This window comes from Natator depressus, chromosome 14, assembly GCF_965152275.1.
Source record: "Natator depressus isolate rNatDep1 chromosome 14, rNatDep2.hap1, whole genome shotgun sequence".
Lineage (NCBI taxonomy): Eukaryota > Metazoa > Chordata > Testudines > Cheloniidae > Natator > Natator depressus.
The window spans coordinates 14449457-14476341 of NC_134247.1; the positions used below are offsets into that span (position 1 = coordinate 14449457).

Sequence of the window (26885 nt, forward strand, 5' to 3'; positions counted from 1 at the left end):
CGCGTCTCCCCCTTACAAGGGCAGATGGATGATGGAGACGGACAGCGAAGGTGATGCAAGAGCAGAGCGAGCGTTTGGAGCCTGGTACCAGCTGTAGCAGTCCCCAGGACAGCTGCATTGTCCCAGCTCCGCATCAGCGGGCAATACTGGCCAATCTCAGCCCTGCCGCCCGGCCCCCGGTCCCTACCCGCCTCCGCAAGCAGAGCTTCGATCCGCTGGAGTGTATCCCGCCCCCCCCCAGTTAGTCCTTAATCACCCCTGCTCTCGCTGCAGCAGTAGCCCCTTCACGCTCCCAGCCTCTCGTGGGTTTACGGCTGTAGGGGTTTTTTTTTGTTTTTTTGGGGTTTGGTTTTTAATTCTGCGTGTCCTTCTGGGCTGCGGGTGCTAAATGCTGAGCGCTGACAGGATGGAGGAGTTTCCAAGTGAGGAAGAGGAGCCCTGGTACGATCAGCAAGACCTGGAGCAGGGTAAGAAAAGGTTTGAACCCACAGCCGAGCCAGGGGGGAACCTTTGGGAAGTGCAGAGTGCAGACATGCTGCAGAGGGGATAATTAGCAGGGGGAAAACAGTCTGTTCCCCACCACCCACACACCCCCTCATTTTGAAATCTCATCAACTCTGGTGCTCATCAGATACCAGATGGAAATCTAAATGTAACCGCAGGTATTTAATAGTTCATGGGAAGAGCCAATGTAAAGTTCAAACCCTGGGTATAGTGAGAGAGTCAAATACTGCTCTGTTACACTGATATCAATCTGGTGGAACACCATGCACTTCAGTGGAGTTATACTGGTGTCAAATTGGCAAGGGCAGAGTCCAGGCCAGAAAGGTAAAAAACCTAGACAGACTGTTTAAACTTTAGAGAGATTAGATTAAATTCGAGAGAGTCAGGAGAGGCAGTTCAAACAAAAATCAGAAATGACTTTTCCCAAATTGAGGACATACGGCAAATTTTCCAAAAGCTCCTGCAAGATTTAGGACCCTACATGCAATAGGACTTAGGCTCCTTAGCCATGTAGGCACTTTTGAAGATTTTACCCATCTGCCTCAAAGGCAGCAGAGAACCGGTGAAGAGGAGAAATAGCAAGTTAAAAAAAACATTCTGACTCTTCACTTGTGAAGTTTTGTTTTAAAGCAACAGTCTGTGTTCATAATTCCACCTGGACATTTGCATTTGTTCCATACAGTTTTCATCCTAAAGACTGGGGTGGGGGGGGTTCGTGGCATTGTGTGTTTGGTGGTTGTTGTTTTTTGCTTATCTTCATATTTTGAGTCAAACTTCAGTAAATAAATGCCTGGAAAAACTGCTCTCCCATTTCAGACCAAAGGCCCATGAATTAACTTAACCGACTATCTATGCTCAATGAAAATCAGTGACACTAAAATAAGGTCACCAGTGTAATGTTTTGTATTATATGAATAGATTTGGGTTTTTAAACAGTCAACGGCAAATAAATAGTTGATACGGTTGTCCAGCTGCATGTGTATCGCTAGTCAGTCATAACTACAGTAGATGGTGTTGTGATCTAAAGTTTTCACAACTTCAACTGGAGGGCAGGGGCTGAGGAATTAATGAAGACAGAGCCCTCCCAGTCAGTTTCCAACTCCGCTTTCTCAGCTGCTGGAAGAGAAATATCGCTGCATAGCAGAACCTGTTTCACAAGATATGATGCCTGAACTAAACTGGGACCTGGATGGCCCAGACTAGTCAACTAAATAAACACTATGAGTTCTTGAATATCCAGGATTCACTTAGTTGGGGGCTTCTTCCCATAGCTCCTAAGGAACCTAGGCCCTGCTATGGAACAGAGATGCACACCAAAAAACAAAAATTAGTGTAGGAAGCTTAGAACAATGAGGGGCTTGTTTATTGTAGCCTTGTAACTAGCCTCAGTTTCATGAGTCAGCATTTCTAATGTAAAACATTTACAACACTAAAAGTATCTTAAAACCAGGTCAGATTCACATCTCCATCACTCTGGTGTAATCCAGAGTAACTCCACTGACTCCAGATTTACACCCACATAACTGAGATCAGAATCCAGCCCTCAGTTTTTAGGAGATGGAAGAAAACAATGTTCATTTGAAGGGTTTGCAGTCTTCTATGAAAGTGGGGGCTATATACAAATATTTATATCTAAGCTAACTCTGAAGGGGAGTCAGAGAAGCCTTTAATTGAAATCAATGAAATGGTACTGCAGGGTAATTACAACAGTAATTAATCTGTATGATGCACAAAGCTCTTCAATAAGGACACTGCTATTACAGCATTTTTGTTACAGCCTAATAATGTATGGTCAAATCTTCAGTGACAATGTGCTGGTCATGGTGCTGTTAGTTCTTAGGAGGTGGCAGAGTGGAAGGGGAATAATTCAAGATAGAGTGAGATTATTAGGCATTATGCATTACTAAGAAGATCAAAATGCCAACGGCCCAGGGGTCATGGAGAAAAGGCAGTGCTTGGCAGACAGTGAGATGATAAAAGGATATTCTACAAGACCATTTATTTGGGCAAGGGATGGGAGGGCGAAAGGCAAACTAGTGCCAGGAGAGTGGAGGAGGTTTGGATGAACCCATTGGTTGCTGGGACTTTATCATGATTTAGCAGTGCCATCAAATATTTATTACATTTATGCCCAAAACTGTTTGCTAAGCAACGGGCAGCTTAACTGGGAGCTCTCGGATGCTTATGTTTATTAACTACTTGGGTACCGGTAAGTGTGTAGCGTAAATCACAACTCCAGTGCTGCTCTAAGCACCTGCTTCTTTCCCAATATGCCCTATGGAGCCTTCAGCACTTTAAAAATGTTGCTGAAATCGTCTATTTTTTAAGAGAAAATAAAACCCCAATCATTTTCTTTCTGAAGCACCTTCGTAATTGCTAATTATCCACCAGGCGCCATGGGGGTGCTAACATATAAGAAGATTCAGTCTCTACCCCTAAAGAGCGTGTAGTATGTGTGTAGTTCATACACAGACAAAACAGTTCTGATGCATGATTTAGCTGATTTCACTGCAGAATGGTCTAAGGTGCTGTACTAAGGTCACCATCTCCCCTAGAGGTGCAGATTCAAATTCCAGCCCTGAAATCTGACAGCTTGTAAAGTCAAGCAAGGAGATGGACCAGAGGATCTAATTGGACTGTTTCACGCCTGTGATTTGTCTCTGGAGATGCCTTTGTGGTTTTTAAACAAACAACAACAAAACAAACAAAAAAGGCTATTCTGACACAATTAAAACAATGCTACTGATTTCTGGGTTGTGCCTCACCAATTCAAGCAATGCTTCCTTCCACATTGTTTTAACACAAACGACATTCCATAGGAGGATACATGCAGTTTGAGCTCAGCTTAGCTACAGCATCATGTTCCATGGGCTGGGGAAAGGCCTATTGGGGCAGGTGTCTTGTGACTTTAAGAAAGGAATAAAACAGTAAAGTATTGACAGTAAAGTCATAGAGAAAGGGGACAATGAGCCTTCCCGAGCAGCTGGAAAAGGATGATGTGGTTAAAGTGACCTCATGCTCCATGGAATGCCCATGCTAAGAGAGCTCCAGGGAGTGAGGATGAGCTGGAATTAAAAAACCCAACCTGGAGAGAATAAGGGACACCTTTTCCGTTCATTAAAACAGCATTTGCACTAAAACAAACAAATGAACGCATTCAAAGTAAATTGCACTTGGATTCAAACTAAATGGACACCGAATCCAACAGCTCTTTCTACTCCTCTCCCAGAGTTCCTTTATCTTCCTTCTACAAATCTCCCAAATAAGTCCTTCTCTCTGTCATCCCTCTCCCTAGTCCTCAGAGTCCTGCAGCTCCCCTCAATGGACTCCTTGGTCATTCTCTTAGATCTACAGCCAAAAAGCACACAGTGCAGTTCAGGAAGAAGGCTGCAAAGGTGACATTTGTACTCCCCTGATCCTGGGCCAGATCCCCCTACTGTCAATCAGAACAGCCTGGAAGCTGCTCCAAGTTACACCAGCTGCTAACAGTTTCAAGAGGCTAACACGGCAACACGGGGCTTGAGAGAAGTTGAAGGAAGCCCTGGTCATAATCCCTTTCCCTCAGACACATCTTCATGCTGGCAGCAGGGACGGGGGTAGCATAGAAACCACTAAGCGAGATCTCTGCCACTCTACATTCCCCTACATTGGTGCGATCCTTCCGTGGCCAGTTTTGCAGACTGTGCCGTTCTGCACCAGTAGTGTGGTGCAAAGCAGCCTCACTACAATGCAGAATCTGGGCCTTGCAGCTTCAGCCTCCCTGAGATCTCCAGGCCTAAGTATCCTGCCTTATTCCTCCCCTGGGCATTTGTATTGCTTATTACATTACATATTCAGAATGAAAATTACACAAGGTGCTGAGCACTCACAGCTCCCATTGACTTACAGGGTTGAAGGTGCAGAGTCACAAGTGTTCAGCACCTCTAAAAATCAGGTCCTATGTGTTGCCATGGACCCAAAAACATCATGGATGTGTAGTAGGATTAGAGTCTGCATTAACTAACAACCACAGCCCCTGGTGTGCCTAGGAGACCCAACCCCCAGTTTTCTATCATAGTCTACATTAAAACATGGTGGTCCATAAAGCTGCAACTACCAATCAGTTCATCCAGGAACGAACTAATCACTGCATTGGGGTGCACAGAACATCCCAAGTTCCATCCCTCCTGATGCAACAACCCTGGCTGCACAGCTTTGGAGAGAAGTCACAATGATCGCCTGACCTTCTGGATTGCAGTGGTGGTTTCCTCCAAAGCTGCACAGTTGGAAGGACCCAGGATCTTTTTTATTTATTTATTTATGAGTGTGACACTGAATGTGTCTTTGGGTAATGGAAAGTTTTCGGTGACTAATTGCTGAGCCACTTGGAAATCAGATGCTTAAAACAACAAGCGCAGCACAGCAGACCGGATGGCCAGATAAGATGTGGAAAAGGGAGCATATTTAGCTCTGCATCTCAGCTGGGGAAGAATCGAGATTCTCTGAATCTGAAAAGTTCCCTGTATAAAAATCCCCAAATCAGCTGTAAAAAGCAGGACAGTTGGGAGTAGGAGGATCCCACGTAGAATCTGTTTAGGAATCTCCTTTCATAATCCCACATAGAAGCTCCTTTCAACACCATCTGCTAAAATTCAGGCTCATATTTCCAGATGTGGGAGGCAGTTGAATTAGAAGAGAGAAAAACCAGATGGATTCTCTGTGTCTCCAGCCTAGCTGACCAGAGGTATTTCTCCTTGGCTAGGTTGTGCCTGGAGGATTTGCTGTATGAATGCTAAAGGACATTCCAGCCATAGCAGGCCACATTATTGCTGGGTCTAGGAAAGTCAGAGCCTAAGAGCAACCGACCATTTAGAAACAGCCCAGTCAGTCTGATGCACCATTCTCTCATGGACATGACTTCGGTTCTTCATATTTTTCCTCAGTACCAGACAGAATTGGCTGGTGACAGGGAGACGGATTTTATCCAGCGTAGCAGACTGAGAGGGAAACCACTCAGAGCGAGAAGGGAAAAGGCCCAATCTTGCTCCCACTAAGGCGATGGGAGCTTCCAGGTTGACTTTCCACATGAGGTGGTGGGGGATCAGGCCCTAAGTTAGAAACAAGGCAACCCAGCCCAGAAAAACTAGTTCTAATTACAATATTTAATTAATATTTAACAAATATTAGTGTTAAGATGGGGGCTCAATCCTGCTAAGTGCTGAGTTCTCCTCAGTGATCAGACCCTTTGCATATAATGGGACAGTTCTGTTTAACATGTTCTGCTGCGCTCACTTCCCTCACGCATTTTCAGAGGCCACCAGCCTCCACTGCTACCAGAGTGTTAAATGAAGAAGGGCAGGGGGAAGCAAGCTCCCCCATCTCCCTGTGGAAGCCCCTAAGCATACATTTCTTTCTGACCAGTGGGACTTAATGCCGCTTTGTGACTGCAAGGAATGCATCTTTCTGATAGAGCTGTGCTGCCCTTTAGACACACTCTACAGCCCAGGGCTTTAAGGCAACGTGCAGTAGCAATGTGCAGTCTCTTCTCAAACCCAAGCAACCTGCTGGGCTTAGCTGCAAAGCTGGTGTTATATTTGCTCTTTCATCCGTTCACCCCATTGCCTGGAAAATGTTCTGGAGGAGAACGAGCTCAGGGCCTCAAATTTCTGATCTTTGCACCTAATGCAGTTGTGTGGGGGGTTTTTTTGTTTTGTTTTTTAAAGTGAATTTAAAGTTTTTGTAAAAGGTGCTGGATAATAGCCCTAGAGACTGAATTACTCTGTGTATCTACGCAATAGGTCAGCTCCCCTAATGGTATAAATCAGCACTCTTCCACTGACTTCAGTGAAGCTATATTGATTTGCACCAGTCAGGGATCTCACCCGCAGGGTACAGGATGGCCACTAACAGTGCAAGCTTCCCCTATACAGCCCTGCTAACGTGCCTCGTCCTAGGAGTGAGAGGGTTCAGTCTCCAGGCCCATTCAGTCATCTCTGACCTCTCTCTGCCATTTATGGCAATATTGTTATCGTAGGTGTCATGTGGTGCTGTTACACATAGTCTTCCAAGTTCGTTTTCTAAGTATGTAAGCAAATGTTCAGTCCTGGGAAGACATGCTTGATTGTTGTTAGCTTGAAGTTATGCAAGGGTCTATGTAGAGGTAGTGGTCCTTGGAGGTAGAGTTTGTGCAAGCAGCAGAGGAATTTGCTCTATGCCTTGGGCTCTGGTTAGAGTCAGTTCTTGAGGCAGAGCTGCTCCCTCGGCACTGGTGTTGGGCAGAGACTCCTGAAAGAAGGTATTTCCCTGCATGTTGTTTGTGTCAACCTCTGTTCCAGGACTGGGAAGCCAAACAGCAAGGCCCAGACATCTGCCACCACAAGGGACAAAAATATTGGAAGAAGGGGCAACAATATTTTTATTTATGTGGATGCTTGTCTCAGAGTTGCAGGGCTAGCTGCACTTCTGTAGTCTCAGTGCACCCCTTCAGGTTTCTGGCCTTGTACTTTCACCTCTCACAGAGTGAAATCCCAGGATCCTCCTGCTCCTAGACTGGGTGCTTAACTACAGTAACGTATGTACCCACCATGATTACTGAACATGTCTGACTGGACTTGGGCGCCTCTGGTTCTTCCCTTTGGGAACTGTGACCAGCAGTGAATAGAGACCCAAAACAGCATTCTCAAAACAAAGTATTGTTTAATCTTAACTGTAGAAACACAGCACAACGTAAGGGAAAAGGATTTTTAAAGCACAGCTCCACACAGCTCTCTTACCTGGAGTCTTTGGCAGGCTTAACTTTTCCCAGGTTTCTGTTTGAGACCCACTTCTCATCAGCAACTGCCCCCTTCCTGATAGAGAACTTTTTACCCCTAAACAGTCCTTTGTCCCAATTTTCCCGGGCTTGGATCCTCCGTGTGGTTACCAGCAGGGACCCCTTGCCCGCACTCTTGATGAACTGGTCCATTGAACTCAGCAGGGCATCAAAGGTGACACTTCAAAGTGTCTGGCTCTAGCATTGTCCCTGGGGGGTGGAAATGGGTGGCTATCTGAAGCCATTGTCCTCTTTCCTGCATATGTGCAGCCAACCTCTTCTTGAATTAACCCCTTGTATTCACACTACAACCCCTTCTTACAACAGTCAGACTTGACCCAAGGAAGCGCTCTGTGTAGCTCAAAAGCTTGTCTGTCTCACCAACAGATGTTGGTCCAATAAAAGATACGACCTCCCCCACCTTGTCTCCCAATATCCTGGGATTGACACAGCTACAACAAGACTGCATAGAACAGTCCGACAAACATATAGAATTCATTCATTATTACAGGCAGCTCCAAATCCATCACAGCTTGTCCACCAAGAACTGGACTGAGATCACTCATTCATTTCATGTAGGTCACTCAATCGCCTCCAGTTGATAATGACTTTCTGATACTAATTGCTAGGCTAGGCTAATTGCTAGGCTAATTGCTAGTATTTGAACTAACAATCTAGAGCAGTGGTTTTCAACCTGTGGTCGGAGGCCATAGACTATGTCTAAGGCGTCTGCGAAAGGTTGTCGTTACCACAGAACAGTGGTTTTCAACCTGTGATCTACAGACCTCGGTGGGATGAGGGGGTGTCTACAGACTACGTCTAAGATTTCCAAAGCGGTATGCACCTCCATTCAAATTGTTTAGGGGTCCACAAATAAAAAAAAAGGTTGAAAACTATTGATCTAGAGGCAAATGGCTTTATAGCCTATTCGCTACCCCTGAAACAATTTATGCTAGAAGGATTGTGCATGGCCTGAGTTGGGAGGTATAGATTCAACTGTGGGTAAGGGACCCTCAAGCCCAGGCAAAAGAGGAAGAGATTCTGGCCTTATACCCCCTGTATTATCTTTTCCTCTACTGGCCACTGACTGTAGCTTTGGACTAATGGGACTTCTAGACATTGAATATGTGGCTGTGAAAAGACAGAGAACAAAGGAGATAAATGACAGGCGAGAATGTGGTGAGGATGTGTGCACTGTTTCTTTAAAACTAAAGCAAGAAGCCAGGCAGGAGGGGTACTAAGGGAAATTCTAGGCAGATGCTTTCTGATATAGCAGAGAGAGAAGGTAAAGTAGGGATAGTTCTGTTTTCCTTATTCTTCTGTTAAAGTTCTTTGTTCAGTGCTAAAAGAAAGTGACTCTTTCTATACACTGTCATCACATGACAGAGCACACGAGGCAATCGGAGGCAGAAGTGCTGGTAGGTAGGAGATTTCCAAGGTTGCCACATCCGAAGGACTGCTGCTGGAATAGCGTGGGTATCAGTGTGGTCACTCATCAAGAGGCCAGCCACTAACTGCTCTGCATCCATTGTCCCCTCCTGCAAGAATGCTGCTCAGAGGCTTGGAGCCAACTCTTGCTGATTAAATGGAAGGCAAAGACAATAGGGCTGGTGGCGATGGCCCGGGAGAGCCGGAAGCACTGAAAGACATCAAATCAATGTAATACGAAGTAGAAGGGAAGGAAGAACGTGCAAGACACTTGCATAGACAGCCAGAGGGACGAGTACAACATTAGGGGCATGAATCTCCTTTAAAACCAGTGCAACTCCGTTGGCTTCCTGACTTACACCAATGTAAGGGAGAGGAGAATCAGACTGTCACCGGGTGGCTGGCCTCAGTAAATGAAGCCAGTCCAGCTCCCTGTGCCAGAGCAGGTGGTTCCATTTGACCAGTTAAGAGGGTGGGGCAGCACTTGGGGGCGCCAGAAGGTCAGGGAGTCAGAGCAGACTGGTTCAGTCAGGAAGGGCAGGTGAGAGCTGCCAGAGAGCAGGGGAGTGTAGGAGTCCCAGAGCGAGACATAAAGTGGTTTTTGGCTGGCATCCGCAAGCCCACGAGCCAGGGCTGGAGAGGGCAAAAGGCAGGGGAGCAGCAGAGGTGCTAACCCTCGGTCATCTCCGGGGATGGACAGCTGGACCCATAGGAACGATGAGAGGGCCAGGGGGAGTGAGGGACACTCCCCTGGAAAGGATGCTCCCAGAAAAGCGGTTGTGGGGGCTCCTACTGGGAAGAGCAGGGCTGCGCTCCACTTTGAAGGGCTAGGGGGGCTGGGCTAGTCTAGGGACAGGAAAAGACAGACAGAGTTGGGGCTGTACTAGGGGGGCGGTGAGAGGCGCCATGGCTGCACTGGAGGGCAGCGGTGTGGTGAGGGACAACAGGGCTGTATTTGATACTGGGGAATACCGGACTGTGGTTGTGGGGATTTTGTTATGATTTATATGCACAGGGGCCATTTGCCCTAAGAAGGACTGTTGGACTATTTCTGGGGACACCTAGGCAGGTGCACTTGTCACATGGCAGCTTGCCACAGGAAGGTGCTCCAGGCCAGGCCACCTTCTGACGCAGACCCTTAGCAGTTTACACGGAGGTACTTCTCCCTGAAGAATATGTCAATGGGCAGGAAATCTTATCATCTGATCTGGCTAGGGAAGCTTCTTCTCCTTTCACTGTAGAGCTGCCTGGAGGACACTGCACAGGAAAGTTTCAGCAGCCTCTTATCTCCTGGGCAGCTGAGGGTTTTATTTCTTTATGAAACGTTTATAATAGGGGCCCGATAATGAAGAGTCAAAGTGACCAATCGCTGAGCCACTTTGAAACCACTGTGCCTAAAAGACAAACACAGGCAAGAGGCTGTGACAAAGTAGATGTTTAGACAAGAGGTGGAGAATGGCACAGAAAGACACTGCTCCCATTGGAAACAGTGGCAAAACACAGGGTGCCTTCTGCGGGAGCAGGATTAGGCCCACTGGGTTTATATACGTGTGTGTACACAGGCACTCACAAAGAGAGAGAGAAAATTCCTGTGATAGGTTAGTTCCAAAGTGACCCCTGCCGGGAAAGTCTACATCTGTGACCATTCAGAGGGGAATTTCTCCATGGGGTAGAGAGTAAATGGAGGGAATAGGTAGAAGAGAAGCTAATGGAGGGACAAAAGAAGCTATTTCTCTGATCCATTAGCAAAAGGAGAGAGATGGGGAAGAGGGAAGGAATATAAGGAAGGTGGGTTAGATTGCAAGAGAGTGAGCAACAGATGCTGGAAAAATTGGAGAGGGCAGATTTACTCAAGCAGCCACAGCGAGATGCAAATTATACTTCCCTGAGCCAGCCTTGCCCCTGTGCCCTGGGAGGGTAGGGTGGGGTTTTCCACTCGGTGGAGGATGGCAGCTTAGGGTCTGTCTGCATTACAAGAGCTACAGCAGCAGTTACACCCTCGCCGTGTAGACTGAGCGACAGAAGGGGGTTTCCCATTGCTGTTGTAAATCCACCCGGGGGGCATAGGCCGGCTTAACGATGTCTCTCAGGGTGGTGAATTGTTCACAGCCCTGAGCGAAGGAGCTAGGACAACCCAAGTTTTAGATGTAGACCAGGCCTTAGTTTGTGGCTGAGGCTCCATAGTAGCCTGTCACACACAGGCTCTGAAGCACCTGGCATTGGCCACTGTCGGAAGACAGGATATTGAGCCACTGGTCTGGCTCAGCATGGCCGTTCTTATGTTCAGGCCCCTGATTCAGCACATGTCCCAGCTGCCCAAGCCATGCTCCAACCCCAGCCAGCTGCTCACTTTGTGGGCTGCACTGGCTCCCACTCCTGGCAAAGGGGAGGCTGCAGCAGGAATGCACCACCACCACCTCTCCCTCCGTGGATTTTCCACTGCCAACAGCCTCTGCCATTGGGCTGGGGGATAGCAGAATCCAACCCAGAGGCTACACAATGGGGTATGAGGGAGTGAAGGAAGTGAGGCCAAGAAAGGACAAAGAAAAGGAATGACAAAAGCAAGAAAAAGTCCCAGCAAATCTCATTAGATCAGCAACGACATCCATATGCATCATGGTTGTTCATGATCATTATAACCCATTTGAGATGAAGGAAGGAAATCAGGGGGAGTTGGCTCTGCCTCTGGTGGATTTAATGACTAGAGCTGGTCAGAACACTTCCATTTTGCAGAGACTTATCAGTTCTTACGAGGTTTTTGTTGGTGGGGGGAGGAGGAAGACTGTGTGTGCATGCCTGCAACCTGGTAGTTACGGTGATCTGGGATGAAAAACTCTGCTCTAAATCAGGCAGAGAAAGGACTTCATCCTGGATCTGATACACCCCAGGACACGGACACGGACACACACACACACCCCCCTTCCCAATCAAAAAGCTTTGGGTTTGATCCAAAAAAAACCAAAAACCCAGAAATTTTTGCAGACACCAAGTGTTTTGGTGTCATTCCAATGCAAAACTAAACCAAATCTCAAAAGCTGTCATGGAACAGAACATCCTCAAGCCATGCCCTTCTCCTGGCACTACTCCACTTGTCCCTGCCATCCCTGCCTCAGTTATTTTGGCTTTGAACTGTGCCAGATTGCACCACACATTACACCTATTTAAGAAGCGATTCCCCAGGGCGAGCACACCTGAATCACCCTCCCCTACAAGAGCTTTATCCCCCCTAGTACCGACACTGCAGATTATTCAGCGTCTTGCAGGTTGCTGTCAGCTGGAGCTTGTTCTCTCTGTACACTGGCGAGTTCCATTGTTAAGGTTTCTTGGGAGCTCTACGCTCTTCACGTACAGACTCACTGCATCGCCTGTGGCGGAGCAGCAACCATGATAATACAATATGCAAAGTCTCACTGGAGTGGATCCTCACTGCAATAGGCCCAGAATGTACAACCCCCCGCTAACATATTGGGGCAGATCCCCAGTTGCTGTAAATCAGGGTAGTTCTACTTAATTAGATTTAAAATTATAAAGACACTTATCCAAGGCTCTTGGGGCCCTAACATTGTTAATTATACAGTAAACACAATTAAATTCAATCTCATCAGCATTCAAATAATCTGTGCCAACTACCACCTTCAGCAACTAGGTTGCAGACCCTCAGCCTTCTCCAGAGACATTCTCAAGCAGGTGCCTTTTGCCGCGGGCCTGGAAAAAAATCACCAACTTTGGCCTATTTCAGACCAAGGTGGGGAGCAAATTCCGGAGTCCCAGAGCCCTCCCTGCCAGATGTTCCCTCTCCCTTATAGCCAGAGGATCCAACTCAAGTGCCCTAGCTGACTGTAGCTGTGGCCACATGGCACAGAGAGAAAGCCGATACCAGGTCATAGGGCCTTACACTCCACCTGGAGACCAATGGATGCCCTTAAATCAGTGGAGCGACACCAGTTTACACCAGCTGAGGATCTGGGCCTTTGATCCCTGTTGTAAATGGCTAGACTTCAGCATAATTCCATGATGGATGAATCTGGCTCATTACAACAAGCAGTGGGGGGTTTGGGGCTGGGGGGGGTGGGGAGGGGAATTAAAGCTGTCAAGCACCTGCTCCTCCCTTTGGCTTCCATTAGAATTGCAGGTGACTAGCCCCTTTGAAAAATCAGGAACTTATTATGCAGGGGCTGCTTTTCGTAGCCTACATAGCTCAATTATCTAAATGTAAAAAGAGAAAAAAAAATATCAGAACTACCTGCTCTGTATGACACGATCATATCCTCCTGCATAAGGCCATATTAATAAGGAACCCGGCACAGTTAAAGGATCACAATTCTAGCAGCAGGGAGTAGGCAAAACATCTCTACGCAACACCAGACCCCAAATCCCCCAAACAAACCAATGTCTTGTCAGATGGTGAAGGAAAATACCCCTCGGGGTTGGCCTCTGCACCAGAGTCCGTGTTCCACAGACTCGGCGCAGAGGGTGGGGGGCTACAGTGACATTAAGTCACCCTTGTGCCCTCTCTATCGGGGGTTGCGCTATGCAGGCTGGTGCAGCACCTAATGTAAAGCACAGTAGCCAAGAGATGCTCAATTCTATTTCATGGTAATCCTTATATGCTGGCGATGCATGTGTCTTTGGCTATGCCAGGATACCTGTCAGAAAGAGCCACCTGGGAATGCCCCAGACATATAGTCTGATCCACCACCCACTGAAGTCAGTGAAAAGACTCCCATTGCCTGCAGGAGGCTCACAGGGGGGTTTCCCCATGAGGCGTAAGGCCAGCAGAATACCTCTACACTGCCCTCTCTTTCAGATCCCAGGGTAGGGGTGCCCTAAGCATGTGGCCAGATCTGTCCTGGGCTGCTGCAATAGCCTTGGAGTAGTTTTAACTTATCCTGGAGACTGGAACATTCCCCAGCTGCCTCCTGAATCCAAGGGGATGCAGACTAAAAAGGCAGCAGTGAGCTACCTCTGTTTCCTGCCCTGAGTTCAGCTTAGCAGCCCCTCAGAATCAGAGCCCTTCTCCCTTGCCCAGTCCCTCCACTCATCAAGCCCTGGCCTTCTCTCTGCCACTCCACACAACCTGATCATTGTTAATGCCAGAGCTTTCTCCTCTGCAGCTCTTGGCATCTGCAATAACCTTCCTGCATCTCCCAACCCCAGAGCAAAGCACACCTTCCCTCCCGGGGCTCTTATATCTGTAGTATAGCCTCGGCTACTAATGCCTATTTAACTCTGTAGCTGTATCACCTAGTTCTCTGGTAGGGGCCAAAGGAGGCCCTGCAGAATGAAGCCGTGCTGCATGAATTGCAATGGCCATGTCAGAGCCCACTACCGAGGGCGAGCGGCAAGAGAGCCTTACGCTTGGTCTACACTTCACCGGTTTGTCAACCAAAGTCAGTTTTGTCTGAAATGCTCCTCCCGCCGATATAACTCCCCTGCTCTGCCGACATCATAAAAGCACCTCAATGAGCCACGCAGGGCTTATGTTGGTGTAGTTAGGGTGATTTCTTTGCATCGGCTGTTGGCTGGAGCCGTGAAACTGACAAGAAAGCGGACACCCGGTCTCTGCTTCAAGGCGGGCTGCCACCCAGGCTCCAGGCTTAGGTTGCCGCTCGGGCTTCCCAGTCAGAGCCTTGCTGCCTTGGGGTCCTGACTCCCTGCTGGGAGCACAGCAGCTGACTGGACTCCTGGTGCAGATCTCCCCTCCGAAGGCAAGAAGCCCCGGGCCGCTTCCCCTCCACTCCTGGCTGGGAGCGTGGAGGTGAGAAGCCTGGGGGGCAGCTGGGGTCCTGGTGGGGAGCTCCATGGAGCTGAGAGCCCTGGCTCTCAGCCCACACTGCCCCTCTTCAGTCGATGGAGGCGCTCCTGGTGAGGATGTGCACCTCCAACAGAAGGAGGGTAACATGGACATCGGCCATAGCAGTAATTAATGTGGTGGCTGTAAGTCGACTTAACATAGGTCGACTTATCTTTGTAGTGTAGACATAGCCTTAGTTTGTATCTGGATTGTTGCACCATAATTCACACTTGCTGAAGGGGTGAGTTCTCGCACGCTGTGTGGAGAAGGGGAGTGGAGGTAGGTTTCAGTATAACAGCTAAATCAAGGAGATGTACACAACTGTTCTACTAAATCCTTGTGTAACACTAACCACCCCCTGAATGATCTGTGGACAAAAATACAACAGGCAACTAGTTTCCAAGGTCTCAGCAGCTAAGAAAAAGGGAATGGGGCATCTGAGTCCTGCTGAGCAGGAGACAAGCGTGGCCATAGGTCCAGCTGGGACCTGTGTGAAGGAAGATATTAGGGAGCTGCCTCCAGCTCCCCGCCTGCCCATGCACATCCATGTGCCAACAATAGATCTTAGAGGGAGGGAAGAGCCAATCAAGAGGCCAGCTGAAGTGGATGAGAGGAGACCCAGATGTGAGAAGAACTAGAGACGAGGCAATATGGTCAGTGGCACTGCGGCTGGTGGGCGTGTGTATGGTCCCTGGATGAGTGGAGGACTATAGGGTTGAGTCAGGTTACAAGTACCAGGGCAGATGATCCTCCTCTTTCCTGCCTTGTATCTCTTGGCCCCTTACCCCTTACCCATTCTCTTTAAAAACAAAACCAAAAAAACAGGGGGAGGGGAGGGGACAGTTTTCCACCTCTGAGCTGTAGAATCTCTTTACACATCTCCCCAGACACTGCCTGTTTTCTAGTTCAATTATTGCTGACAGGGGCCTTTAAATTATGATGCAGGATCCTGTGAGGCCTAATCCATTTAACTCAACCCCAGCTGATTAAATTGGATGCCATATGGTGGGAAAGAGCTGATGTAATCCCGCACAGAGCGGGAGTCTCTTGCCTCATTGCCTGGAGCGCAGCATGGACTCCTCTCTCAAGGTTTCTCTGTGCTGGGGGTGCCTTCCTTGCCAACCAGATCAGGCTGGACAGGAGGAGATTTGCGACAGGTCTATGATTGGCAAAAATAGATGATCTGGCAAGGGATGGGGGATTGTCAATGGAAAATGCGGTTAACCACAAACCAAGCAGCTGAAGGAGAAGCAATTCTCTCCAGCCCAGCTGGAGTCTAACATACCATTCCCCCGTCTCTGTCAGGCGCTCAGTCCCCTGAGAGCACTTTGGAAATTGGGGGCTGTTCCGTGGCTAAAGGAAGGTGAAGGTCGTCTACGTACCAGTAGTTGTGCCGATATATTGATTACATTCATTCCAATGATTGCAGCCCTCAGACCCGGTCACTCGGATAATCATTAAAAGGTCAGATCTCAGACGAACCCCCACTGTACATGGCTGGAGAGCAGATTCTCAGGGAAAAGGATGTAACTGCCAGCCAACCAGTACAGGACAAGATCCAGAGAGCTAGCCCTATCTATAATTTGAGGTCTCCCAGCCCAACCAGCCAAGGTGCATCGCCATTCGCCACATGCACACAAACACTCTTCCCACATAAGCTCCATTATGTCTACAGGTAAAATCAGAAAGTGCCAGAACTGATTAGTAATAATAAAAAAATACCTTGCACCATCAGTGGAGCATCATTCCTCTGAAGATCCCCTAACAAGTGGTAGATATAATCCCCATTTTGCAGAGTGGGAATCTGAGAGGTTAAGTGACTTTCCCTAAGTCATATGGCAAGTCAGTGGCAGAGGTGGGAATACAACCCAGGAGTCCTGACTCCCAGGCCATGTCTTCACTACAAAATTATGTCGACCTAACTTACGTTGGCACACAGTCACTGCAGTTATTAAATCATTTACGTATGCGCACGCTTGGCTCCTTGTGTTGGCGGTGCACGTCCCTCGCCAGGAACACTAGTATCGATTGTATTGTCAGCGTGGAGCATTGTGGGATGGCTCCTGAAAGCCAGCAACAGTGAACTTAAGCAACGCAGCATCTACACTGACACTGCGTCGACTTAATTATGTTGAGTGACTCTACGCCGCTCAGGGAGGTGGGCGTTACTAAATTGGCAAAGAGAGGCACTTACGTCGATGGGAGCCAAATGTAAGTGAAGACAGTTCTGCAACGCATGGCAGCTTACATTCACCTAACCACATAGTGTGGACCAGACCTTCGCCCCCTGCTCTAACAATTAAATATCACTGCCTCCTAATCAACTGCCAAGTCAAATTAACCTCTGGAAGAAGCTGCAAATGCTTTAGGCTACAGCATAGCTATCCTGAAATTCATCCTGTATTTGGTTATTTAGGGGCCAGAGTGGGTGTTGTAGCCTGTAGGGTCTACATTTTCAAGGTTTTCTCTTCAGCCATGAGGGTTAGCAATTCACTTTTTTTTTAAAGCTGAAAGTCTCACATAATCATGTGACTCCAGGAGCTGGGGCTTTAAGGAAAAACACCAATTATTGTGAGATTCACAGAAATATTGTGAGAGTTGGCAACACTGTGTTACCAGGCTGAAAGGCAAAGGGCTTGTTTTTATTTACCACGGGGAGGCTGCGGGGGCAGGGGGAAGAACAGTGAGCATGTGGGTGACCTGGAGACAGTGCAGAGTTACTAGCCCTATTTGGGGAACTCAGCAGATGCCAGTGAGAAAACTCACTGCCCTGATTGTACCATATTAGATGCAGCCTCGCCAGCCCATCTAAATCCCGTGGAAGCTGGGTGCAGTTCCATAAGAGCTAATCACAGGGAAGGCATTTGGAACAAGAACTCGCTAATTCCATTGTGAAAGCTGAGGCCTAAGAGTGTGGGGGGGAGAGCAAGAGGGGCTCTGGTCTCTCCGTCCTACCATGGTAGCAGACTCCAGCAGTGATCACCCAGAGGGGCTGCTCATTAAAGTGCAGTGACAGCAAGCCAGAGAGGGTGGGATTCAATTAGCACCTCAGTGCCAGCACTGTCCCCTCTGCATCCCGCCAGGGTCGGGAGGGATAATTGGGACAGCTACCCCTGCTGCTCTCCCAGTGACTAGGTGAGAAAGGCTCGCCTGGAAAGACAGGCAGACTCAGGAGCTAGCCAAGTGTCTGAATTGCATGCCTAGAGGATGAAGAACTTGGGAACCAGTTCAATGGCCAAATGCCAATTTGCCCTCCAGGTAGCCATTCCACACATTCCGATGCCCAGTGGTTTGAGCATTGGTCTGCTAAACCCAGGGTTGTGAGCTCAATCCTTAAGGGGGCCATTTAGGGATCTGGGGCAAAAATTGGGGATTGGTCCTACGTTGAGCAGGGGGTTGGACTAGATGACCTCCTGAGGTCCCTTCCAACCCTGATATGCCATGGTTCCAGGGAGCCCCAGTCTCAGCAATTTGTCCCTTTTACTTTTCAGACCTGCACTTGGCAGCCGAACTGGGGAAGACATTGCTGGAGCGTAACAAGGAGCTGGAGGATTCACTGCAACAGATGTATGCAACCAATGAGGAGCAAGTGCAGGAGATAGAGGTACAGATGCTGCCGAAGCCCAGGATAACTCCCTACTGCTGCTGCCACCATCTGAGGGGCTTAGCTATGAGAAAGCAGGGGACATTTTAGCCCCCTCACTGTAGCCAGTGGGAGCTGCTAGGCTGTTAAGAGAGTGGAGGGATGTGCTGAGGGGGAGGGGAGTTAAAGCCACATATGGAAGGGATTGAACCAGTGGTGGATTAAGTCCTAATAGAGCAGATCAGCCAGTCTGGGCTCCACACTCGGAGGGTCCCTCTGCCCCCCCAATTGGGAGCCTCTGTTTTGGTTGGATTTAGGTCATGTTCAGCCTTATTCTGTTCCTAAACCAGACCCCAAACTAACTTCTGTTCAGAACGGAAGAAAGGGTGCGATCATTCCAGTGCTTCCCTGCCTGATTCCAGTTATTAGTGACCGTGTTTAGTAGCCAACTGAGCATGGAGCCCCACCGTGCTAGGCGCTGCACTCATGCAGAATAAGAGACTGTCCCTTCCCCAAAGACAAGACAGATGCAGGGCAGGGAAAAGGGAGAGGACACACAAGAGCGAACAATGCAATTGCTGCAAATCTCACGTTGTGGGAAAATAAATGAATAGATTCCACAGTCCCTCACCCCACCCCACAGGCAGAGAGGAAGCATTTTAATAGCAGCCTCTTTCTAAATGGTTGGCAGCACATCACTGTTCTTTGGCCAGCAGAGGACATTGCAGACACTCAGAGAATAGCGTTTGGGAGACTGGGTTAGAGTGAGGGTAATGTGGTTCCTTTAGGCAGATGAACCAAAAACCTGAACTTCCCTAGAAGTCAGTGGACAGTGAGGGATCTCAGTACCTTGCAGGATCGAGTCCCTTGATGACAAAGTGAAAAGGGAGGTGGTTCAGGGATGGACTTTGTGCACAAGCACAGGTCTTGGATCGCCTCACATTTAATGGACTTCTGAATTTTTTGCAGTACCTGACGAAACAGCTAGAGATGTTGCGCCAGATGAACGAACAGCATGCTAAGGTCTATGAGCAGCTGGACCTCACAGCACGGGACCTGGAGCTGGCTAATCAGAAGCTTGTGCTGGAGAGCAAGACATCCCAGCAGAAGATACAATGGTAATGCTCCCCATTGCTTGTGCTGGATTCCTTAGGTCAGCGATCTGATTGATAGCCAGGGGACCAGGGTGTGGTAAGGTGCTTTGCCTTGTAGGGCAGATGACTGGCAATCCTGAACAAGAACAGATGAGTCTGTTTGGAAAACACCTGGAGTTTCCCATTCCCTGAACTACAGGATCAGAGGCATATCAAGAAGCTCTAGAGGAGAATAATGCCCACCAGTCAGTACCAGGATACTAGTTTCACCTCTAGAGCAGCCCAAACTAGGATATTCCTTGCCAGCTAACACCAGTTTATCAATAACATTTTCCCTTCTAAAAGGAGACCCTGACCAAGGTCAGTCCTTGTGAGCACCAGATTGTTACACTTGTACAACACAATGTCTTTTTAAAATGGCTATACAAGCAGAAAGCTTTAGTGTCACAGATCTACATACTGTTTTACAAACTGCACTCACAACTGGCATAGAAACCACCCTGGCCAGTCTCTGCATTTTATTTCTTTGGGAGAAAGAGAAGAAGGAATAAACTCGCTATCATCCTACTTTAATCTTTTAAATGCTGAGATATTCTAGGATTGAGCAAATTCCCAGGAGGTTATTGTTCTAGCCAATTGATTCAAGAATAGAATCCCAAATTATTGCACTCCTCTGCCTCCTCCTCCTCCACACATATGCACCCCTCATCTAAATCAAGAGTGAAAACAGTCAGGCAGAATTCATCACAGTTAGAAGTGCACCCAAAATTTCCCCTGTCTAGGACTTTGGTGTACGCAAAGAATGCAGAGTCTGCCCTCAAAGGAGTGCACTCTTCCCCTACTGTGGGAGGGGATTGTTAAACAAGACCTTCGGCAGATAGGCGCCTAAACTTCCTTGTTGCCTCACCTCACCTCTCTTTCTCTCTGACCCTGGCAGCCTGACGGAGACCATCGAGGGGCTTCAGAACCAAGTGGAGGAGCTGCAGAAACAGGTGGAGGAGCTGCGGGGCTTAGAGCAGCTGCGCATACGGCGGGAGAAAAGGGAGAGGCGCCGAACCATTCATACCTTCCCCTGCCTCAAGGAGCTGTGCTTGAGCCCCAGGTATCACCATGAAGCAAGGAGAGGGAAAGGCAGGTGCGGAGACTATGGGAATATCATCAAGGTCCTGGGAATCAGCAAATACGCCTTTGCCTTAATTACCCTGGATTGTATGTGGAAAGCGTTTCCCATTAAAACGGGCATTTCTGCTGAGAGGGGAAGGGGAAAACCAGCAGCACGAGATGGAGACAGGTTTCATTCCTACCTACCCCAGTCCATTAGAGTAGCACAAGTCAGGGAACACTGTGGGTGTGACTCAAAAAGAGGAGCAATATTAACACAGGATTTGCCATTTACCATCAGTTTAGCATCTCACCTCTGCAAGGGAGCCTAATACGTGATGCTTGAGAGGAAGGTGAGCCCCACCCACAGGTAATGCGCACAGTTGTACAGTTCTGTAGTTGGTAGGGTTCCTTCCTGGTCATATATTCGCTGATGCCTTGAATCATGAGATTGATTACCCCTTTGGGGGGGCTCATATAGCCTCTTATGAAATGGAGCTGCACCGGGGCAAGGAAAGAAGGTGCCCAGCCCAAGTGGCACCACCTGGAGTGGTTCTACCTTTCTCATGCACGCTGCTTCCTGAGTGCTGTAGGGAAACACACGTTAGGCAGCAGGGCTGGATCTACATCTAAAAAGCTGTAGCCAGTATTCCCCCACTGTGATTCTCCCACCACTGTCTAGTGCGCAGGGGGGCGAGGCCTTACCCCTGACAGGCTCCCTGGTGGGGCAGCTAGCACAGCCAGCACCTCCCTATCAACTGCACCCAGACAGATGACATAGAGGTGTGTGAAATCCTGCATCCTCTCCTGCTGCCGCAGCTACAGTAGAGCAGCCATGTTTTTTGCACGCATATTACTGCTATTTATTTGTATTGTAGTAGCATCCAGGAGCCCAAGTAATGAACCAGGCCCCTATTGTGCTGGGTGCTGTACAAACACATATGTTATTGTTCATCCCACCCTGTCTAAAATCCAGCCACAGTATTAATTCATTGACCTCCTGGGGACATTTCTTGCTCAGCTTCCTACATGATGGAAACTTCTCTAAATAGAGAATCAATAATCCTGCTAGCCTATAGGAAAGTATTGCACTGCCAGGGGATACAAATGCACGGCCTTCTACTGGAGCAATGAAGGGGATGTTACAAGGGCATAGTCTACCTCCAGGCAAAGTCTACTCAATATCTATGTGGTTGTTTTCCCACCATGCCCCTGTCATACTTTACCGACATTGCCTCACTGCACAGTTTGGCTTTTAAATTTGCATTTGGGGTTTACAGGTCACTCTGACCTACAGTAATTAGGAAATCTGTTCAATACCTCCCATCACCATCCAAGCCCTAGAGGGAAAGGGATGGTATTTTATCCTTTCCAATCTGTTCTAACTCGGGTGTTTATTGGGGTGGAGAAGGAAAACAGATTTCCTGATCGCAATGGGGGAGAATATTTCATGTGGTTTCCATGCCACAGAAGCACTGAAAGAGGGGTTACTCCAGCAAGAGGCTTTTTCCATTACCCTCATTTTATAAACCTCCTCCTACTCTTTCTGGAGAGCTGGCACTTCCTGGACACAGAACAGCACAATCAAGTTTTGTTTGTTTGTTTTTCAGGGAGGGGTGAAGCTCAGAGGCTGCAACACACATTCCACAATTTTACTACTTTGTTGTTTTCAGAAACACAGTTTTTCAGGGTGGGTTCTCCCACTTTTGTCCTCCCATTTTTTTTGGCTTTGAAAACATTCTTTATTATTGCATTAAGTAAAAGATACCTTAGCCCAGGAAAGCAACAGGCACTGCAAGTCAGTGTATCATACGTAACAAACACAGATTCCTACTAACATTGGAACCATTGCACTTCACTCCTGTGCGGGGCACCAAACATTACTGGTGGCTTTCAGCCTCAAATTGGTGGGCAAAGCCAAATGCCAGACGAGCACAGATTCCACAGTAGCAGCTTACAACGTTAGCCTTTGGCACGGGGGAAGGGGAGATGGGTAGCAAGTTCCTAGTGCACTACCTTTATGTATACTTTATTCCCATTATTGCCAATTCCTCCTCTCCCTCCAATCCTAGGTGCCATCAGTGCTTTGCCTTCCTTTCAAACAGAAGGGGTGGGAACGGACTAAGACCCTTCCCTGCTGACTAGGCCAGTGTTGTTCAATCACTACCGGAGAGTGGGAGGTAGGCAAATACTCCAGAAGCAAAGTGACTAGCATTTGGCTCATGTCCCCTTCCTTCTCCAGGACAGAAAGTTGATGCAATGAATCTCTACCAGCCCAGGCAGGAAAAATCTCAAGCCCTGTATTTTCAGCCCAAGTTGGTAGTACCTTGAAGATATTACTATGAAATGGCTGTGAGGGGGCTTGTGGAAAATTAATTTGGCAGCTGTCACTCATGTTGCCAAAAGTGAAGGCCTTATCTGCATGAGAAAAGGTGCACTCCGTTAAACTAACGGAGTGGTTTCGTTTAACCGGCGCAGGGATCGGAATCAGTCACAAAGCCAGCTTAAGTTAAATTGGTATGACTCTCATGTAGACAAGGTCCAAGCATCCAAGTCACAAAAGTGCAGCCCCAACTGGCAATCCTGTCAGCTATCTTAGCAGAGGGACCAGTGACCAAATATGGGTCATGGAGGGTGAACAGTCCTCTCATCTCTACCGATGGTTCTCCAGGACAGAGTGGGGGCACGTGGCAGGTGCAGAATGGGGAAGCTAACATGGCCACTGACTGAGCTATACCGAGTCTGTATATAGGGAGACAAGTTCAATCTCCAGTGCTCTTGGTCAGGTAGCATTTCGCCAGATCTGTATAAAACCCAGATCCTTTGCAAAGTAACAGTGATAAGGGAGAAGCTGCCAGCTGCTGAATCCATGATACAGGTTTTCATGTGAAGGGAAAGAATAAAGCAGCCTGGGTAGGGCACTGGAGTGGGACTCAGAAGTCCTGTTCCCATCTCTACTACTGACCTGTATGTGACCTTGCGCAAGTCACTTCCTTTTTGTGTTTCTCCCCTCCTACTCTTTTGTCTCTCGTATAGATTGTAAACTCTCTGGGGCAGGGACTGGCTTTCATGTGCATGTACAGTACCTGGCACAGTGGAGCCCCAAATCTTGATTGTGGCCTCTAGGCATAACAGTAATACAAACAACAACAAAGCACCCACAAGCCAAATCTCACTCAATTATGCCAGTGTGTATCCAGGGTAGCTCCTCCATGGACTTCAGTGAAATTACTGGTTAACTGAGAGCAGAATTTGGCTCCAGTATCTTTAAGGGACCATTATTTTGTCAATAACTCACTACAGTCTCCCTTTGCCACAGGTATGAAGATGCGTTCCAGGTCCACAGCTCTTCAATGGAGCTCAACCAAAACCCTATGGAGAGGGAGAATGAGCGTCTCCAGGCCATGGTGACTTCCCTTAGGTCCCAAGTCAACCAGGAGAAGCAGCGGAAGGAAAGGGTGGAGCGCGAATACACTGCCGTCATCCAGGAGTACTCAGATCTCGAGCAACGGGTGTGCGAGATGGAGAGCTGCAAACTGCGCATCAAGGAGTTGGAGGCCGAGCTCCTGGAGCTACAGCAGATGAAACAAGTCAAGAAGTATCTTCTTAGCAGAGAGGACAACCTGTCTGAAGCACTTCTGGAGCCATTAAACAATGCCCCCGAAGCAGATTACATTGACCTCTCAGAGGAAGACGGGAGTAAAACTCACAGTGCATCCATGACAGCTTCCCCAAATCACCCTGTCCGGAAAAGCTGCAGCGACACTGCCCTCAATGCTATTGTGGCCAAGGACGCCGTGAGCCGGCATGAAGGCAACTACACACTGCACGCCAACAACGTGCGTAAGCGGGGCATGTCAATCCTGAGGGAGGTGGACGAGCAGTACCACGCCCTGCTGGAGAAGTACGAAGAGCTCCTCAGCAAGTGCCGGCAGCACAAGGACAGCGTGCGCCACACTGGAGTCCAGACCTCCCGCCCCATCTCTCGTGACAGCTCCTTCAGGGACTTCCGGGGAGAGGGTCACGAGCTGGAAGAGCGGAAGACAATAGAGAAGAGCCTTAGCAAACACGTGGAGGCTGTGGACAAGCGGCTGGAACAGAGTCAGCCAGAGTACAAGGCCCTTTTCAAGGAGATCTTCTCACGCATCCAGAAGACGAAAGCCGACATCAACGCCACCAAGGTGAAAAACAAGTCTAGCAAATGAATCCCACTGCCACGGTGTTTCTTTTGCTCCCACATGCAACCTCAACAACCAGCTCTTCTCTTTTGCTCCAGGAAATATTGAGCAGCCCTGCTGCCTTGAGGCCTCTCACTTTGTTTTCTTGTATAGGAAGGGGCCTACGTGGCTCAAAGGCAAGAAAGTGCCATGGAGACTCAAGTCACTTTTTAAAGTTAGTGCTCCAAGTGAACCCAGCTGCCAGGGTTTCTGAACCTGCTGGAAAAGCTGTATATTGTAGTTCTAGATTGTTTCAGAAACTTTACAATGAATTCCTGCATGTGTTGCTACAGCAGCCAGAAATCACAAACACCGGAAACTAACAACTACCCACCCTTTCAGCTTCTCCTCCAGCTACTGTGTTTGATTATCTGCAGGCAAAAGCTTGGATCTCCTGCAGCATCCTGGAATGGCATGGGTGCAGTGTTACAAAAAAGCCATCAGAACTTCCAGAGACTGCTTCAGAACACCCAGCCCTTCTCTTTCTCTTTGGTTTACTGCAAAGGACCCACAAGTGTACCTGAGACACTTTAGTTTGACCTTTCTGTTCCCCAAAGGGCCATATGTTCTTCCTATTTAAGCCATTCTCTTTTATCAGTCAGGTTTTTCAGAGGATTTACAATGCAAACTCATTGCAACTGGAAAAACTTGAAGAGAAATGTAGAACTGATTACTGTTATGTCTTCATCAGCCTCCCCGGATGAGTCAGTCTATAGTCTTAGGATTTTAAGCATATAGGATATCCTTCTTTTACACTCCAGGTAATCACAGCCTGGTTGAATTCATCTAATGGTTGAAACTGATGACCAAGGCTTTCCCAGAAGCCAAACAAGAAGTGCTGTTACTGGTTCAGAGAGATACCCCTCATCTCTAGGTTTGGGTATTGGTCCTCTGTGCCTTGCTGTTCAAGAGATATCATTGCCACTCCTAGCAAACTCGTAAAATATGACTTGTCTGGGTTTGCAAAGACAGATTAGCAGTGACTCACCCGTAGAGGGATAACAACAAAGCACCACATTCTTAAAGTGTTAAGAGCAGTGATTACCAACAACAGTATTTATCACACTGTCCCCAGACCTTCACCGTTAATACTCCTGACTGAGCTGACAGACGCGGAGTTTTCTGCTGACAATAATCCAACCTGGCTGAGCTGCCTTTTCCAAAGGTTGTCACCTGCCATGGAGTTTTAAATATTCCAAATTAATTTGCCAGCATCAGAATCTCTCTACTTTCTTCACATGCCCACCAAGAGATTCAGACAGAGACACACACACACCCAAAAGGCCTCCTCAGTCTCAGGAATCACCAGTATCTGTTTCTCGGAAACCAAGAGTGGGCCTTGTTTGGCCAGACATTCATATGTGGAATCTTACAGGGCTCATGAATATATGCAGATAAACAGCATTTCATTAGACCTTCAGATACAGACCCAGAGCGCTCAGCTGCAGGGGAGGATGCTGACAGTTGGTATAAGTTACTGAAGTTATAAATTACTGAACAGTATTCAACATGCACTTAAAGAAACTTTGGGCTGGACTCTGATTTAATTTACATCAGCTTAAATCCCAAAGTCTGTTTTTCTGGAGTTACACTGGTAAAAATGAGATCAGAATCTGGCTTTTGGTTATTTTTTTAGCATAATTTATCTCATTTTCTTCCACACACACCCCCCACCCCCCGTCTTATTCTCCAAATTCAGGACCTGACCCCATGAGAAGCCAACTGCCCTCTGCTCCCACTGAAATTAGTGAGGATTGAGGGTGCTCAGCACTTTGCAGAATCGATCTTTCTTTGTCCTTTCTTTTCAAAAGGCTACCATCATGGCAGTTTGCAAAGGTGCGACCTCCAAACCATCACCACTGCTGCCTCTTAGATTGGCCTGCCAGAGGGGCCCAGTTCTGCAAATACCTTCTCCCTCCCCACCCAATGCCAAAAGCTTCTCTCTTGCACCCTTGACATTTTCAGATGGCCAGTGGCCCCAAACTCAGAAGTATTAGGAGCCATACACATGATTGTGGCTATCAGTCTGGTAACCGTATGGAGAACCTTCATGCCTTATTTATAATGGAAAGCAGTTGTCTAAAAAAAGGTAAGTGTCAAGTAGATTTTCTCAGAGAATTCACCATGCTCTTTGTTACCACTGTCATGATACTTGGTGTGTTGATTATTAATGTTCCTTTACTTAAATCTTTATACTAGGGGACTTTTGAACCTACGTCTGTTCTAAAGTCATCTGTTTGTTGCATCAGTGTGAAGGGGATCACTATCACTTTCGGTTTCAAACACTGTAAAGTATGAACCAGCATCTCAGTTTAAGTGTACATCAGATAAATATATTTAAAAATGCTTTATTCTCTTCCTAAATAAAAAGAAA

At 47.9% G+C, this 26885-nt stretch overlaps 1 protein-coding gene across 2 annotated transcripts; it reads left to right on the forward strand.

Annotated features, from left to right (window-relative positions):
- On the forward strand, window positions 1-26885 carry CDR2L (cerebellar degeneration related protein 2 like). Of its 2 annotated transcripts, none has more exons than XM_074971902.1 (5): window positions 1-467; window positions 18008-18120; window positions 19069-19217; window positions 20131-20328; window positions 23614-26885. In XM_074971902.1, the coding sequence occupies exons 1-5, from the start codon at window positions 389-391 to the stop codon at window positions 24497-24499; spliced, it is 1425 nt and encodes a 474-aa protein (XP_074828003.1). In that variant the 5' UTR covers window positions 1-388; the 3' UTR covers window positions 24500-26885. The 2 variants fall into 2 exon arrangements, with proteins under 2 accessions (XP_074828003.1, XP_074828004.1); XM_074971903.1 differs by having other exon boundaries at window positions 6-467; window positions 20131-20295.

Excerpts from the sequence above, each read along its gene's own strand:
- CDR2L (XM_074971902.1), top strand. The coding sequence starts at position 389 with ATGCTGAGCGCTGACAGGATGGAGGAGTTTCCAAGTGAGGAAGAGGAG. Across the intron at positions 468-18,007 it reads TCAGCAAGACCTGGAGCAGG|ACCTGCACTTGGCAGCCGAA; the intron begins GTAAGAAAAGGT and ends TTTACTTTTCAG. Across the intron at positions 20,329-23,613 it reads GCAAGGAGAGGGAAAGGCAG|GTATGAAGATGCGTTCCAGG; the intron begins GTGCGGAGACTA and ends CCTTTGCCACAG.